The sequence below is a fragment of the Jaculus jaculus genome, chromosome 8 (assembly GCF_020740685.1).
Source record: "Jaculus jaculus isolate mJacJac1 chromosome 8, mJacJac1.mat.Y.cur, whole genome shotgun sequence".
NCBI classification, from domain to species: domain Eukaryota; kingdom Metazoa; phylum Chordata; class Mammalia; order Rodentia; family Dipodidae; genus Jaculus; species Jaculus jaculus.
The window spans coordinates 111,809,756-111,827,260 of record NC_059109.1 but is presented as its reverse complement, the minus strand read 5'-3'; the positions used below and the strand labels follow the sequence as shown (position 1 = coordinate 111,827,260).

The 17,505-nt window shown below is 49.4% G+C and overlaps 1 protein-coding gene across 1 annotated transcript in view; it reads right to left on the bottom strand.

The window, feature by feature from the left end:
• Positions 1-17,505, bottom strand: part of Efcab8 (EF-hand calcium binding domain 8) — an 85,745-nt gene that overhangs the window by 44,087 nt on the left and 24,153 nt on the right. Inside the window, 7 exon segments of the mRNA XM_045157053.1 lie at positions 1,113-1,340; positions 4,100-4,210; positions 6,005-6,139; positions 6,332-6,483; positions 9,320-9,387; positions 11,500-11,630; positions 15,402-15,475. Coding sequence (XP_045012988.1) covers positions 1,113-1,340; positions 4,100-4,210; positions 6,005-6,139; positions 6,332-6,483; positions 9,320-9,387; positions 11,500-11,630; positions 15,402-15,475 — 899 coding nt within the window.

Below are 17,505 nucleotides of genomic sequence, written 5' to 3'. Positions count from 1 at the left end.
CCCGTCCTCTTTGTGCATTAGTGAAATGTTTGTGTCTGGCTGCAGAGATGGCTGAGCGGCCGAGGTGCTGGCCTGTGAAGCCAAAGGACCCACGTTAGCCAGATACTCAGTGGCACATGCGTCTGGAGTTTGTTTGCAGTGGCTGGAGGCCCTGGCATGCCCATTCTTTCTCTCTCTCTCTCATACGTAAAAATTATAAGCCAGAGCTTATACAGAGTGAATTCCAGGTCAGCTTGGTCAGAGCGAGACCCTACCTCGAAAAACAAACAAACAACAAAAAAAAAAAAGAGTTATTTATAAACCGGGCATGTTGGTATACACCTTTAATCTCAGTGCTTCAGAGGCAGAGGTAAGAGGCTCACCATGAGTTCAAGGCCAGTCTGAGACTACATAGTGAATTTCAGGTTAGCCTGGACTAGAGTGAAAACTTACCTCTAAAAGCAAAAATAAATAAATAAATAAATATTATATGTATATAATATATATGATTAATATAACATATATTATTATATAATATATATAATTAATATAATATATATTATTATTATATAGTATATATATGGGGATTTTTTGTATTGTTTTGTTTTTTGAGGTAGGGTCTTGCTCTAGTTCAGGCTGACCTAGAATTCATTATGTAGACTCAGGCTGGCTTCAAACTCACAATCCTCCTAACTCTGCCTCCCAAGTGCTGGGATTAAAGGCGTGTGCCACCATGCCCAGCCAATAAAAATATATATTTAAAAGTTTGTGTCACAGGGGCCAAAGGAGTGTGTGTGGGGGGGTCAAGTTCCAAAATAGTGTTTCTTATTTTGCCCTATGTCATACATACAGACTGTCCCTAAAACCCCATCAAGTATTTTCAAATTGGGGTGATCATGGGAACTCTAAACTACATGTCCTCACTACTAAAAACACAGCCCAAGGCTCCAAGAGGTGGGATCTGAGGTGCTCACACACTTAACAAGGGAGAACAGATGATGTCTGTGGAACTGTTACTGGAGATGAGCACACCTGCCTATCCTATCCTATTCTGTACAAGAGGACCCGAAGATCCAGGAAGATCTAAAGGGTCCCCAAGGGCTTCCCTGGCCCCAGCTGACAGACAGGCTCACCTCCAGTTGGTCCAAGTAGGGGAAGGACATCAGGCACTCTCCGGTGTTGTAATTCCACATTTTCATCGTGCCGTCCCGCAGTCCTGTGAGCAGGCGTCGCTCCGACTCATCCAAGGCCATAGCGGTCAGCTCCATGGTCTGGTTACGGCACACGTTGAACTCCATCCTCTTCTTGCCTGTTGTGACGTCCCACACACTCACAGTGCCATTTAGGGAGCCACTCAGCACCTGAGAGGGGCAGACGCAAGGAGTCCCAACTCACTGCCAGGACGGTCTCCAGCCTGTCCCGGGGCCCCTTCCCTCCATGCCCTGAGAAAACAGGATCCTGGGCCCCACACCGCAGCGTGGGCCATGCCTACAACCCAGCCAGGCTTGGCTCTGTACAACCCAAATGGCAACCAGTACTCTTTTAAGAGATAGCTAAGTGGTTAAGGCACTTGCATGCAGAGCCTCAGGACTGAGGGTTCAATGCCCCAACACCAAAGTAAAGCCACATGCACCAAGTGGCACATGCATCCATTTGCAGTGGCTAGAGGTCCTGGCATGCCCATGCTCTCTTCTTTCTATTTCTCTCTGCTTACGAACAAATAAAAAATTAAATTAAAATTTTTTTAAATAAAATTAAGAAATCAGTTTAATAAAATGCTCATTAGCTCAGAAATATCACTTGTGAACTGATGACCCCACCACTCCCCCCCACAAAAAAAGGCCACACCTATGTTAAAGATTCAACAAGATTGTGGAGCTCTGAAATGTTCCAAAATCAGAGGCAAGTTAACTTGGGCTTTCTTCAGTGCCCTTAGTAGCTATTCAGTTCCCATCTCTGTGTGTGACCTAACACCCTTTCAACTATCAGATAAACCTTTAAAAATGTACCACTTGGGTTGGAGAAATGGCTTAGTGGTTAAGGCACTTGCCTACAAAGCCAAAGGACCTCGGTTCGATTCCCCAGGACCCACATAAGCCAGATGCACAAGGAGGCACAAGCGTCTGGAGTTCGTTTGCAGTGGCTGGAGGCCCTGGTGTGCCCATTCTCTATCTCTCTTTCTCTCTCTCAAATAAATAAATAAATAAATAAATAAATAATTGCTTTGTAAGACAAAAATAAAATAAAATAAAATAAAATAAAATAAAATAAAATAAAATAAAATAAAATAAAATAAGAAGACCTCTGGCTTTTCAACTCCAAAGCTAAGAATGTCACCAAATAGCATCTGAGACCTATAACAGTATTTTTTTTCCACTTTGCTGTAACCCACCCACCTGACCTTCCACCAATGTGTTTGGAAAACAGCACTGATTTATGGCTTTCTTTTGTTCTGTAACTGTAAAAATTCCACATCAAAACATGTCATCAGATCAGCCTGAATCCATTTTCCTGGGCCATAGTTACTCATATTCATAAAGAATATACTCTCTCTTACACCCTTTGAGGTGAGAGCAATGTTTTGCACCAACATACATCCAGAGAGGGGAAACAACCCCAATTCATGAAAGATGCTTGCTGAAGCATCATTAATTATGACCAAAATAAATAATAATAACAGGGCTGGAGAGATGGCTTAGTGGTTAAGGTGCTTGCCTGCGAAGCATAAGGACCCATGTTCAACTCTCCAGATCCCACAGAAGCCAGATGCACAAAGGTGAAGCAAATGCAAGGTCACACATGCCCACTAGGTGGCGCAAGCGTCTGCAGTTTAATTGCAGTGGCTGAGGCCCTGGCAAGCCAATTTTCTCTCTCTCTAAAATAAAACTTTTTTAAAACCTACCAGGAACAAGCCCCCATCCCTCTGCAGGGAAACAAGGGGAGAGTATGGTAAAGTAGCCAGGTCACTCCATGAAGAAGCATTTGCTGAAGCAGATGAATCTGCCTCAGACCAGGGCGCCTGCCTGCTGAGAAAATCTGGATATTTTTTTTTTAAAGGCTGTTTGGGAGCCTTAAGGCAATGGGAGCCTATAATACTAAGAGCCAAAAGAGGGGCGCTCTGGCCTCCTGTAGCTAAAGGCCATTCCCACAACAGACACAGTGGCCCTGTCCAGAGGGCACACCGGACAAGAGGTCCCACCGGAAGTGGGTAGAGACGTGCTGCGACTTCCGTTCCCAATCCTCATAAACAATTCCACGTGCCCAGCTATCCTGCCCACACAGAGCCCTCTCCTCAGGCCTAGGGCACTGACTGCTGAACCCTTACCATAATAAAACAGGGCCAAACTGTGGCTTCCCTGGAAAGGCCAGCTCTTCGGCTGTCTTGTGCCAATTGTGATGGCAAAAAATGCTTCATGGAGTGGCATGGCCACACTTTTCCTCAACCTCTCCCTAGAGAGGCAGGAGGCGTGTTCCCTGCTTATGTTTTTGTGATGGTTAACTGCTCCTTAAGTGGCTTTCACCTTGAGGAGCACCCCATAACCAGTGTTCTGTCTCCATGTCAAGAGGCTGCCTGGCCAAACCTGACCCCAGGCTTCCTAGGAAGCCCAAGGCAGGGAGGCTCAGAGGAATCAGTGATCCAACCCCCAGTAGGGGGCACTCAGGTCAGACCCCATGCTAAGCAGTCTGTAGAAATGCTTCTTTTTTTTTTAATCTTGATTTATGTTTTACAGGGAGAGAGAAAGAGAGAATTGGCACATCAGGGCCTCAGCCACTGAAATTGAACTCCAGATGCTTGCGCCACCTAGTGGGCATATGCAGCCTTGCAATTGCCTCACCTTTGTGTGTCTGGCTTACTTGGGATCTGGAGAGTCAAACATGGGTCCTTAGGTTCACAAGCAAGCGCCTTAACCGCTAAACCATCTCTCCAGCCCATAGAATGGCTTCTTGTATACATCCTTGTACCCCCAGCACCACCACCAAAGCACCATCAATTCCCAGAGGGCCGCGTGAGCTGACTGCTACTTACATGCAAATATGGACACACAAAGAGGTAGGTCTGGGTCCTGCCCCGCATCACCCGCACTCCTGCCAACCTCAAAGGCCAACCCTGGCCACTCACCTGCTTGAAGATCTTGCTGTAGAGGACCGCACACACGTCTGTGGTGTGAGTTGTGACCTTCCCTGCTTTCACAGGTCCCTGGACCTCCAAGTACCCTTTGAGGATCCCAAGCTGTAAGTGAGGAGAGGGTCAGATAGCCTAGCAGTCAGAAGGGCTCCGTCCCCAGCGACCAAGGCCCTCGTTGACCAGCCTCAGGAGAAACCTCCAACAGATTACATCAAGACACCCTAACTATACCCCAAAAGGCTCCTCGGCTGCATCTTGCCCCACTCCACAGCCCCTCTTTCCTAGAGCTGGGTCTTCTAAGGCTAGGGTTCCTAGAGCTCCAAGGCCCAGTTCCAAAGTCCTTTTACCTTGTACCTTCTGAAAAGCCAAGTCTCCCCCAGGTATTCCTTCCAGAAAGCCTACCAAGACCATGAAGCCCCTAGGATCCAATACTTTCATATGACATAGCACTTGCTACTGAAATTAACAGTGCCTTAGTAATAGACTCTCATCTCCCAACCAAGCAAGGGGCCGATAATGCCGGGTAATCGGAAGAGAACTTGAAAGGTCTGTTTACTTTAACGAATACCAACAGCCAGTCTGGCCCTCGGCAGAGGAAAGCGCCATCTCCTTCCAGTAACTCTGCTCTGTAGGAAGGAGAGCCGCCCAAGTACACTGGAAGTATTTGTGTGTCCTGACATGGAGGCCCAGACAGCAGAGGGCATAAGGCCTCGATGGAGCTCTGCAACACACAAAGTGCTCTAGACACAGCCTCTGGCCTCTTGGCTGCGAGTCTACCCCTATAGCCCCTGTGTTCCCATCTGGTAACAAGCCCCACCACAGCTCTGGCCACTCCTCCCCTCTTGCTTACCTTAGTCTCTACTGCCCAGCCCCCTGCCCAGGGTCAGTACAGACATAATGGGAAACCAGCAAGATCACAACTCACAGGCTGTTTTTCTGAGAGTTGCCCCCCCCCGCCGCCCGCAGGGCCTCTCGTTCAGAAAGCTGCCTGGACATCACGGTGCTGAGAAGTGACAGAGGAGTGCTCAGCACTGCAATATCTCTATCACACCTTCCAAGGCTCAGGGTCCATTGCAGAAGAGGTGGCGGAAAGAATGTAAGAGCCAAAGGAAGGGTAGGACTCCTTACAACGTGCTTTCTCCAGACACAAAATGGCCTGGATATCCATGACCTCACAGTGCCTGACACTACCTACACAAGACCTTCATAAGAGGAGGGAAAGATGATGACATCAAAATTAAAAGAGAGACCGATTGAGATGGGGAGGGGATATGATGGAGAGTGGAGTTTCAAAGGGGAAAGTGGGGGGAGGGAGGGTATTACCATGGGATATTGTTTATAATCCTGAAAGTTGTTAAATATAAAAAATAAAAAAAATTAAAACAAAAGCTGCCTGGAGATTGTGATTTCTCCAGTAAGATAGCCGTGGGAAACTGGAGAGATTGCTTAGTGGGTAAGGTGCTTGGCTGCAAAGCCAAAGGACCCAGGTTCCATTCCCAAAGACCCATGGAAGCCAGATGCACAAGGTGGCACATGTGTCTAGAGTTCATGTACAGTGACTAAAGGGCCTGGAGAGCTCATCCTCTCTCTCTCTCTCTCTCTCTCTCTCTCTCTCTCTCTCTCTTTCTCTCTCTCCCTCTCAAATAACTAAATAAAAATTTAAAAAGCAAAATCAAATTTACGAGAGCAATGCATCAAAGGAGCACGGAAGAAAGGCAGCGGGGAGTTCCAGGAAAGCTCAAGGGGCGGGGATGGAGTGGAGGCTGCGGCGGCAGGGAAGAGGGCCGGCTGGGGCCCAGAGCCTGCCTCTCAGGGAAGCCCCAAGAGCTGGGGCCTGCAGGCTTCAGATGGAGGCCAGCCTAACAGCCAGGCGCACCTCCCTCCTGGGCCAGCACTCACGGAGTAGGTGCTGCAGACGAGGGTCATGTCTCTGTGGAAGTAGGCACTGGTGATGGGGCAGTTTCCCAGGGAGAACATCTTCCCGCCAAAGGACTGGAGGCACACGTAGTCCTGCAGGTCCCACACACGGATGTTCTGGGCAGGGGCGGGGGATAGGCAAAAGGCCCATGGTGAGTACCTTACAGCAGCTGGCACTGAAGCCCCAAGGGGCAAACCAGGGGCGCGGCATTCAGTTACTTCACAGCCCCACCCAAAGAGGCCACACTCACGCCCAGGGAACATTAGTGGGGGCATGGCCGAGAGGGGCCTGTGACAGGAGGGCGACACCTTGTCCCTGGAGATGCTGATGAGGATGCTGCTGTTCTTGCTGTTCACGACAAGGTGCGTCACTGAGGTCTGGTGTCCCTTCATCAGCCACACGGGCCTTTTTGAGACCAAAGGGTTCCACAGGCGGATGTGGGGATCATAACCGCCGGTTGCTGGAGTTAAGAAATGGGTATGAGCAGCACTTGGGAGGCAGAGGTAGGAGGATCGCTGTGAGTTCAAGACCACCCTGAGACTACATAGTGAATTCCAGGTCAGCCTGGGCTAGAGTGAGACCCTACCTTGAAAAACAGAAAGAAAGAAAGAAAGAGAGAGAGAGAGAGAGAGAGAGAGAGAGAGAGAGAGAGGGAGGGAGGGAGGGAGGGAGGGAGGGAGGAGAAGAGAAGGAGGAGAGAGGGGGGAGGGAAGGAAGGAAAGGAAGAAAAAAGGAAGGAAGGGAGAGAAGGAGGGAGAGAGGGAGGAAGGAAGGAAGGAAGGAAGGAAGGAAGGAAAAAGGGAAGGAAGGAAGGAAGTGGCTGAGGTAAATATATTTCTGGCCAGCCTGGATCACAGCACAGCTTCTCTGAAGCCTTGCTTTAACTAGAGTTCCAATTCACCCGGCGTGAGTCCCCACAAATTAACTCCCAGGGAAAACATGGCTGTTTGAGGACAGGCTTGCTACCTTTTGCCAAGCAGCTGGGCCTATCAGTCCAGTGGCTGTGGGGGAGTAGAGTGGAGTGAGGTAACCCTGGCAGTAGGCGCTACACACATCACAATTCCTTCTGTACAGCCCTGGGCTTCGAGCACCCCTGTACATGGATCATAACTTACAAAAGAAAACTGTTTTGTTTGGCAGGTAGGATATCATTTCAGTTGTGCTTTTTTTTTCTGTTTACTCAAATAAATATAAAGATGCTTTTATTTTTCCACAAAAAAAAAAAAAAGAAATGGGTATGGGGGTGGGGGCATTACTGGAGAGATGGCTTAGCAGTTAGGGCACATGCCTGCAAAGCCTAAGGATCCTAAAGAGCCTAAGGTTTGATTCTCTAGGTCCTGTGTAAGCCAGATGCACATGGTGGCACATGCGTCTGGAGTTCATTTGCAGTGGTTAGAGGCCCTGGCATACCCATTTTCTCTCTCTCTCTCCCCCTCTTTCTGTCTCTAATAAATAAATAAATAAAAATAAATCTTAAAAAGAAAAAAAGAGGGCTGGAGAGATGGCTTAGCGGTTAAGCGTTTGCCTGTGATGCCTAAGGACCCCGGTTCGAGGCTCGGTTCCAAAGGTCCCACGTTAGCCAGATGCACAAGGGGGCGCACGCGTCTGGAGTTCGTTTGCAGAGGCTGGAAGCCCTGGCGCGCCCATTTTCTCTCTCCCTCTATCTGTCTTTCTCTCTGTGTCTGTCGCTCTCAAATAAATAAATAAATAAAATTTAAAAAAAAAGAAAAATAAAAATGAATGAGTATCAGGCTGGAGAGGTTAAGGTGCTTGCCTGCAAAGCCAAAGGACTCAGGTTCAATTCCCCAGGACCCACGTAAGCCAGATGCACAAGGTGGCACATATGTCTGGAGTTCGTCTGCAGCAGCTGAAGGCCCTAGCGTGCCCGTTCTTTTTTTTCTTTTTAATTAATTTATTTTTTATTAACAACTTCCATGATTGTAAACAATATCCCATGGTAACGCCCTCCCTCCCCCACTTTCCCCTTTGAAACTCCACTCTCCGTCATGTCCCCTCCCTCTCAGATTTTCTGTTTTTTAACCTACTTAATTCATTAAAATTATATATTGGAGAGAAATGCTTAGGGTTTTGGGTGTTTTCTTTTTTGAAAAATCACCTCTGTTCATATTTTATAATGTGATTTTTTCTTTTCTTTTCTTTTTTTTTTTTTTTTGGTTTTTTGAGGTAGTGTAGCCCAGGCTGACCTGGAATTCACTATGGAGTCTCAGGGTGGCCTCAAACTCACAGCAATCTTCTCACCTCTGTCTCCTGAGTGCAGGGATTAAAGGCATGCGCCACCACACCTGGCTTTAATTCTTGTTGAATCCAAATCTGACATACTCTTGGTTCTCTCCCCAAACTATCATTGATATTTGTGACCTGCTATATTTAGTAGAAAGAAAAAGAAGGCTCCTTTCATGGGCTGGAGAGATGGCTTAGGAGTTAAGGCACTTGCCTGCAAAGCCAAAGGACCGCAGTTTGATTCCCCAGGACCCATGTAAGCCAGACGCACAAGGTGGCACGTGTGTCTGGAGTTCGTTATGATGGAGCATGCCTTGAACCCTAGCACTCAGGAGGCTGAGGTAGGAGGAGTGTCATGGGTTTGAGGCCAGCCTAAGTTACAAAATGCATTCCAGGTTAGCCTGGACTAGAGGGAGACCCTACCAGAAAGAAATAAACAGCCAGGTGTGGTGGCGCACGCCTTTAATCCCAGTATTCAGGAGGCAGAGGTAAGAAGATTGCCATGAGTTCAAAACCACCCTGAGACTACATAATGAATTCCAGGTCAGCCTGGGCTACAGCAAGACCCTATGTTGAACCCCCCCCCCCAAAAAAAAAGAAAAGAAAGAAAGAAAGAGAGAAAGAAAAACGAAATAGGGATAGAGGGAGGAAAGGAAGGAAAGGAAGAAGGGAAGGAGGGGGAAGGAAAGGAAAAGAAAGAAGCAAGGGACAGAGAGAGAGAAGGAGGGAGGGAAAGGGAAGGAGGAAGGAAGGGAAAAAGGGAGGAAGGGAGGGAGGATGGATGGATTAGTCACCTGAGGCCTCTGCTGAGACTGTTTTTGTTCTGGGGCCAGCTCCTCAGACCCCAGCCAGACTTGCCAAATGGGGGAGGGTCACTGTAGTCCATCACTGCCCCTGCCCCTTCCTCTCCACCCCCGTCACACACCACCCCATAGGGCCTAAGATCAGTAGGAGAGGAGAGCAGACATAGGCAGGACCTTGTTGGCTCTGATGGTCCCCAGGTCTCCAGAGCCCTTACCCCAGCTCTGCTGCTGAGGAACGTGAAGTCCACTTACCCAGAAAGTGCCTGTCTGGACAGTAATCAAAGCAAAGAACTCCTTTTCTTAAACTCAGCACTGACAGCCTAAGAGATGAAGGGGGACGGGTTCAGGGCTAGGAGCAGTGGCCTGGCGGGTGGCAGATGTGATCCCGGCCTGGGGCAGGAAGGAGTTGAAAACCTGGAGAAAAGTCACTCTCTCCCCAGGGAGAAGGTTGGCTCCAGAACATGGCCAGCTTTCACCTAGCAGCCAAAGCAGGACCCAGGAGTGCTGCCAAACGAGCAGCTTGTGGGGGAGGTGCCCACCCTTGAGGACGAAACAGCCCCAAAGCAGGAGCGACCCCCTTCCTTTTGTAAAGCATCCCGCCTCACTCCCGGGACAAGGTAAGCTGATCCCTACATCTACATTCCTTGGACAGGTATCCTCCCAGCCACTACACACCTCCAGAACGTGGGGGAACTGGCAGGGCGTTGGGTGCTGGGCCCTCCCTCTGTGCTGGGTGCCATCTGGGCAGCCTCCCTCCCCAGACAAACACACAATGCCATTTCTCTGAGACAAGGATGAAGATACCAAGAAAATAATTTCAAAAGCCTGTCCAGGGGCACACAGTTAGGGACCCATAGGGCTCCAGCTTCTTCTCCAGGGTGGGCAGGATCATCAACAAGACGCCCAGGAAAGGAAGAGAGGAGGCAACGGTCAGAGGCTAGCGTGATGCAGACAGGGTATCGGGCTGAGGCCCAAACCCCTCCCACAATTGTCACACCTCAAGATTGCATCTTGGACAGCTGGGTGTGGTAGCTTCATGCCTTCAACCCCAGAACTCGGGAGGCAGAGGTAGGAGTATCGCCATGAGCTGGAGGCCACTTTGTGACTACATACATAGTGAATTCCAGGTCAACCTAGTCTAGAGGGAAACCCTAACTCAAAAAAAAAAAAAAAAAAAGATTGAAAGCAGTCAATGGTGCCACCTGCCGGCCAGAGTATTGTACTGCATACTGCATCGGCCACCACCACCCCCAAAAAAGTGTGTATTCTCTAACCTATCCCCAAATACCCATTCAAAATTTCTCCACTTCCACTCTCCACTCCAGATCACCCTCATGTTCAGCCTGAGCTATTTCCGTGGTCTCCCTAGCATGCCCTTCATTCCGAGGATCCCACCATTCCTCAAAACCTTCTGAGTACTTAACCTTATATCTGATTCCAAGTAATTATATATATCTGATTCCAAATAATCATAACAAGACATTCTGAGATATTTGGGGAAATATTAACTTAGAGTAGGTCATATATGGCAAGAAAAAAAATACACTATTTTTCCTATGTTGTTTGTGTATTTGAAATTTTTCACAATAAAAACTTGAATGGTTAAGGCATTTGCCTGCAAATCCAAAGGATGATGGTTCGATTCTCCAGGACCCATGCAAGCCAGATACACAAGGGGGCGCGTGCATCTGGAGTTTGTTTACAGTGGATGGAGGCCCTGATATGCCCATTCTCTCCCTCTCTCTCGGCCTCTTTCTCTCTCCCAAATAAATTAATAAAATATATATTTTTAAAAAAAAAAACTTGAGTTAAGCCTGGAGTGGTGGTGCATGGCTTTAATCCCAGCACTCAGGAGGCTGAGTAAGAGGATCTCCATGAGTTAAAGACCAGCTTGGGGCTACAAAGTGAGTTCTAGGTCAGCTTAGGCTAGAGTGAGACCTTGCCTCAAAAGAAGAGAAAAGTGAATTAAGAAAACATGCCTTTACCACATAGTAAGACTTTGCCTCAAAAAAAATTTTTTTTTTAATAAGAAAATGAGTATAACAGACCAAGAGGAGTGCCTGAGCCTCGCGGCCTGTGTAGCCAGAGTGGGAAGGTGAGACGGGCAGTAATGGGAGGACGGCAGAACCAGCCCCAGACGCCATGGGAAAATCACCCTCTGCCATCCTCCTGCCATTGGACCCAGTAAAATTAGAAGCCGAGACAAACAGGCGACACAGGCATGAAGTGCTGCCACCACCAAGACACGGGGGACCCGAGCAAGCCTCCTCCAGCCAGAGTCACCCCACTGCTCACTCAGAGCCCTACACTCTTTCTCAAGAGGTCCCGTGGCGGCGGTCCTCGCTCAGCAGTGACATCTGTGTGTGGCTGAAGGAAACCACACCTATCCAAGGTACATTTACTGTCACTTCCCTTTGCCAGGGGCTCCTTACTTGGGTTTCTCAGGCTCTTTGGCTGGCAATATCATCAGCACCAGAGAGGACTTCTCGATGGCCGAACAGGAGACTACCAGGTTCAACTGGGGGATGAACTTGACCTGCTGACACCAGTTGGGATGGATTGCCTAGAGAAGAGAGGGGCCACGCTAGGAGACCCTCACAGAGACCAGTCACTTACATAGCCAATCCTTGGACTGTGCCCAGGACCAGAGATAGGAGGAGGTTGATCGCGCAGTCTAAGGCCCTCCCCCTACTTACCTGCATGAACAAAGTGATGTGGGCCGTAGTCCTAGCTTAGGTCCAGTGATCAGGGCACTGTGGCCAATCACTGGCTTCAAAAACCTCTCACAAGTACCAAGCTTGGGGGCTGGGGAGATGGCTTAGTGGTTAATGCGTTTTCCTGTGAAGCCTAAGGACCCCGGTTCCATTTCCCAGGGCTCACCTAAGCCAGATGCACAAGGGGAGGGTGCACGCACCTGGAGTTTGTTTGCAGTGGCTAGAGGCCCTGGCATGCCCATTCTCTCTTTCTCTCTCAGATATATTTTAAGAACCAAGCTTAGGGCTAGCAAAATGACTCGGTAGTTAAAGGCGCTTGCAAAGTCTGACATCCTGGGTTTGAGTCCCCAGAACACACGTAGAAGTAAGTGCACGAAGCGGTGCATGCATGTGGGGCTCGTTTGCAGGGGCAAAAGGCTCTGGTGTTGTCTCCCTCTGTCTCTTTGTCTGTCTCTCTCGCTCTCCTTCTCTCTCTCTCTCTCTCTCTCTCTCTCTCTCTCTCTCCTTCCTTGCAAATAAAAACATTTTTTTAAAAAGTAGCAGGCTGGAGAGAGGCTTTGCAATTAGGGCACTTGCCTAAAAAGCCTAAGGGCTCATGTCAACTCTCCCACATAAGCCAGACGCACAGTGATACAAGGTCACACAGGCACACAAGGGGGCGCATGCGTCTGGAGTTTGATTGCAGTGGCTGAAGGCCCTGGTGCACCAATTCTCTCTCTCGCTCTTTCTCTCATAAAATAGGCCAGTCTGTTGGGCTTGCCTCAAAAAAAAAAAGTACCAAGCTTAGTATCACATGGACTCTTGTTTTCTAAACTGTCTCTTATTTTCAAGGGCCAAAGAAGTTGAGCCCACACAAATATCATTCTCCCAATAAGAGAGAAAGGATGGTTTGAGCTTGGCCAGCTCCCTTTTCCCCACACACACACCTGTGATCTTCCAAAAGTGCCTCCACGATGAGGAGCCCGTGCTTCTGACCCACTACTGCCCTCTGCACGTGCCAGCACTGTGGTATGCCCCCAAGAGCATGGCATGTGCACTTTCTACAACTCTGACAACATGGCACCCAGTGGGCAGAGGTGGGCTGGCTGCTGGGCACTGAGTGTCCTACCTCTGGTGAGCACCCAAGCTTGGCTTTCCTCTCTGGGACAAGAAGGTAGAGGATGGAGATGGAGGAGGTGGATTGAACAGATCAGATCAGCGCTCATTCTGTGCCTCATATAATGTGCAAGGCGTCAAGCTGAGCTTCATGTCACTGTTTCCCCTAATGCCCGTCACAATGACAGCATGGAACCCAAGGCACTGAATGAGACCTGGGACACGAGGCAACTGCAAGGACAAACCAACCCAAATGAGGTGCCCACAGACGGAAAGAAGGGCAAGGAGCCAGGGAGAGTGGCGCATGCCTATAATCCCAGCCCTGGGAAAGTGGAGTCAGGAGGATCGGGAGTAAAGGCCAGCCTGGATGACATGAAACCCAGTCTCAAAATAGGAAGAAAGAAAAAAAGGGAGGATGAAGAGATGGCTTAGTGGTTAAGGCATTTGCCAGCAAAGCCAAAGGACCCAGGTTTGATTTCCCAGTATGGGACATGTGTCTGGAGTTTATTTGTAGTGGCTAGAGGCTGTGGTGCACCCATTCGCTCTCTCTCCCTCTCCCTCTCTTTCTCCCTCTCAAATAAATAAATGAATAAAATAAAAATTAGAAAAAATGTCAGGCATGGTGGTGCACACCTTTAATCCCAGTGCTCAGGAGGCAGAGGTAGGAGGATCCCAGTGAGTTCGAGGCCACCCTGAGACTACATAGTAAATTCCAGGTCAGCCTGGGCTAGAGTGAGATTTTACCTTGAAAAAAGAAAGTGGGGGGGGGAGGGGTAGAAGAAACATTGTCTTCCTCAGAGGCTCACAAGCCTGCTCCGAAAGAGCGTCTAACTCTGATCTGACCTGAGGGTCTCATCACTTCATTAATTACTTCATTAACTCTAGGTTTCTTTCAGGCACCGGGACAGAATACAGAGTGCAACACACTAAGTCCCTGTCTGGAAGGAACTGACACCGTCCTGAGGATTACAAGACAGCAATGAACGGATGATACAGAGCAGGGTCTGGGCATAGGAGCAAGGGCAGGCAGCAGGGGATTCTGAGTTGGCTGGTTGGAACCTGAAGGAGAGGGGGATGATACCATGGAACCAATCAGAACACTGCTACAAGTAGAATGAACAGCCTGTGCCAAGACCCTGTGGCGAGCAAAGGATGAGGGCGCTGTCGCAGGGGAAGGGGAGGGCGCCTGCATCTTGGCAGCAGAGGAAAGGAGAAGAAAGGTAGATAACTGGGCTGGGCTGTGGCACGGTAGGTGGAGGGAGTATGCACAAAGCCCCCGATACAATCCTCCGAACTGTATGAGCCAGGCATGGGGGTGCGTTCCTGCAACCCCAGCACGTGGGAGGTAGAGGCAGGAGAATCAGAAGTTCAGTGAGTTTGAGACCTTCCTAGACTCTATCACAAAAAAAAAAAAAAAAAAGTATGGGGCTGGAAAGATTGCTAATTTGTTAAAATGCTTGCTTGCAAATCCTGGTGGCCTGGGTTTGATTCCCCAGTAAGTATCCACAAAGAGCCAGATGCACCAAGTGGCACATGTGTCTGAAGTTCATTACAGTACCAAGAGGGCCTGGCACATCCATTCTCTTTCTCTCACTCCTCCATCCGTCTCTCTCTCTCTCAAATAATAAATATATTTTTAAAGTAGATAGCAGGGCTGGAGAGATGGCTTAGCAGCTAAGGGCTTGCCCACGAAGCCTAAGGCCCCATGTTCGACTCTCCAGATCCCATGTAAGCCAGATGCACAAAAAAAAGGTGATGCAAGCACAAGGTTGCACATGCCCACTAGATGGCACAGTGTTTGGAGTTAAAGTGCAGTGGCTGAGGCCCTAATATACCAATTCTCTCTTTCTCTCTCAAATAAAAAAATAAAATTAAATAATAAATATAGATAACAAAACCAGGCATGATGGCACACACCTTTAATCCCAGCACTTGGGAGGCAGGGGTAGGAGGATCACTGTGAGTTCAAGGCCACCCTGAGACTACCTAGTGAATTCCAGGTCAGTCTGGGCTAGAGTGAGACCCTACCTCACACACACACACACACACACACACACACACACACACACACAAGTAGATAACAAGGTAGGAGCAAGCAGATCACTTCATGTCATATCTTGATGGTCATGGAAAGGATTCAAGATTTTGCTTCACACATGAGAAGCTACTGAGGTGACATGACAATATTTCTAAGGCATAATTCCTTTGGTGGCTGAAAGGAGAAAGGACTACAGGGAGAAAGCGAGTGGGGACCCAACTAGAAACCCTAAAACATCTGGAAGGAAGGTGACATTGACATACTGTAGGGTAACCACGAAGGCAGCGTGAGACGTGGCCAGACCTGTGATACGCATGTCTTCTGCAGAGACACCCATGGGATCCAGTAACTGCCTCTGCTCTTTAGAGATTGAGCCCCAAAGGCTGAGGCTGAACCTCCAGGGTAGTTCTACCTTTTTATTTCTTTTCAGTGGCGCATGTATATGGCTAATTATCACAGCAACAGCCCAAGGAAAGATACAACTTACCCTTAGTCGGTAAGTCTTATACAAAGTGGACCTCTCGTTTAAGAGTTTCTGTATGGAGACAGTGGTCCATTGACCTGAGAGGGAAACAAATGAAAGTCTACATTACCAGCAGCAAGCCTCAGAGGACATCTTCGTTGGTAAGCCTCTCTCTAGCTTCCAGAAGAGCCAACCGGTCAACTCTCACTGGAACCTCCATGCGGCCTGTGCGTCCTGCCCACTTCCCTTGGCCCAGGCAGCCCTCGGGCCCTGCAAGCTCACAACAGCACAATGGTGATGAGATTTCAGGGCCTGTACACTCCCAGCTGTCGCAACCTGCGCAAGCTGACTGTCCACTAGTGAGCTCAGCTTTGCTGGAGTGGGTACTGAACCGAGACCCCGGCCTGAAAAGTCATCTTTTGGAGGCTGGCCACCATGTTTCGGGATGCCTGGGCTCCTTGGCCAGAGAGCACACCTTGAAGCCTGTGTCTGCATCACGGACAGGCAACCCCAACATGCCAGGCAGAGACATGCCAGGCACCACGTGCAGCATAGCCCTGCCCTTGTGGATTTCCTGGTTGCTGAAACTCCCCCCCTCCCAAGGGCGGCAGCTGAGGAATCCCAGAGAAAGCAGGATGACACGGATGGATGGAGCCAGGTATGACAGCAACTTCGAGGGAACATGGAGGAAAGAGGGTTGCAGGTAAGATGGAGAGGAGCTTTGTGTTTGTTTGTTTGTTTGTTTGTTTGTTTGTTTGTTTGTTGAGGTAGGATCTTGCTTTAAACCCAGGCTAACCTGGAATTCATTCTGTAGTCTCAGGCTGGCCTTGAACTCACAGAGATCCTCCCACCTCTGCTTCCCAGTGCTCTGGTTAAAGGTGTGCGACACCACACCCGGCTTCTTTTTTTGTTTTATTTTTCTAGAGGAGATTATTCTGAACAGAGCCATCAGCTTCATCTCACTAGGCAAGAGGAATCTTGGGGGGGGGGGGAAAAGCCCCAAGCCGGGTAGGATTTTGCTCAAAACTGCTAACGTGGGATTAGCCATGCATGGGGCCAGAGGGAGCCTCAGTGTGACAGTGTCTTTGCTAGCTACCTCTCCAAAGAGGCTGTGAGGTCCTGGAAGGGTAGACTGACAAGGCCACTGCACAGTGAGTTACTCTGTGCCCGACACTATACCCTTCTACGTACTTTGTAGCAAAGCCATAAGTTACGCATGCCTGTCCCAATTTGAATAAGGGGACTGAAGCTTAGAGAGGTCAAGCAACCAGCTTCAGATCAGACAGAGCGGAGGGCCTGTATGGCTCTGTCCACCCCCTCCACTCCGCGGACCAGCCTGCCCTATCTGTATGTTTGTTCTCAGCAGGTGGCCTGGAAGGACTCATCCCCAAACACTTCACCTTAACCTGTCTCCCATGATTCCCCACTCCTCATTCAGCCCAGAGACCCTCCCGACCCCTATGCTAACTCCCAGAGTAGAGCAATCAGGACGAGGATAAGGCAGCCGCCAGGGGTGGTGGAATATGGATGAATCATGCTGGCGGCCGGGGATGTATCTGGGTTGGCTCAGCGCTTGTCTAGCGATGCGCGAGGCTCTGGGTTCGAGCTCCATCACCCTCCAAAGTGAAATAGCACAGACAGCAGGATGCTAGGACCTGTTTCTGTCCTGCCGGCGGAGCCACTGACTAGCAAGCCGAGTAAAGCGGGCCTCTTCCAAAGCCCGAGCACCCCCTCAGGATGCCCTGCTCAGCTGAGAGGCGCCTCTGATGTTCCGGGTGGAATGCGGTTAAGTTTCCCTGCAGGTAGGGCTCCAGTGGCCTTCCTCTAGGTGGAGATGGGGTAGCCTGGGGGTCCGACACCAGACCCAAGGCTCCATCCTGGGTAAGGATCCAGTCCAGGTGAGTCTCCAGGCAGCCCCAGGTCCCACAGCCTCTGGGAACCTAGGGCACAAGGTGGAGCAGCTAAAAATGGCTCCCTTAGTCAACTTAGAACACAGCCCAGCAACTGGTTAGTGTAGACTCTGGGGGCTGGAGAGATGGCTCAACAGTTAAGGCACTTGCCTGCAAAGCCTATTGGCCTGGGTTTGATTCCCCAGGACCCACATGAAGCCAGAAAGCACAAAATGGCA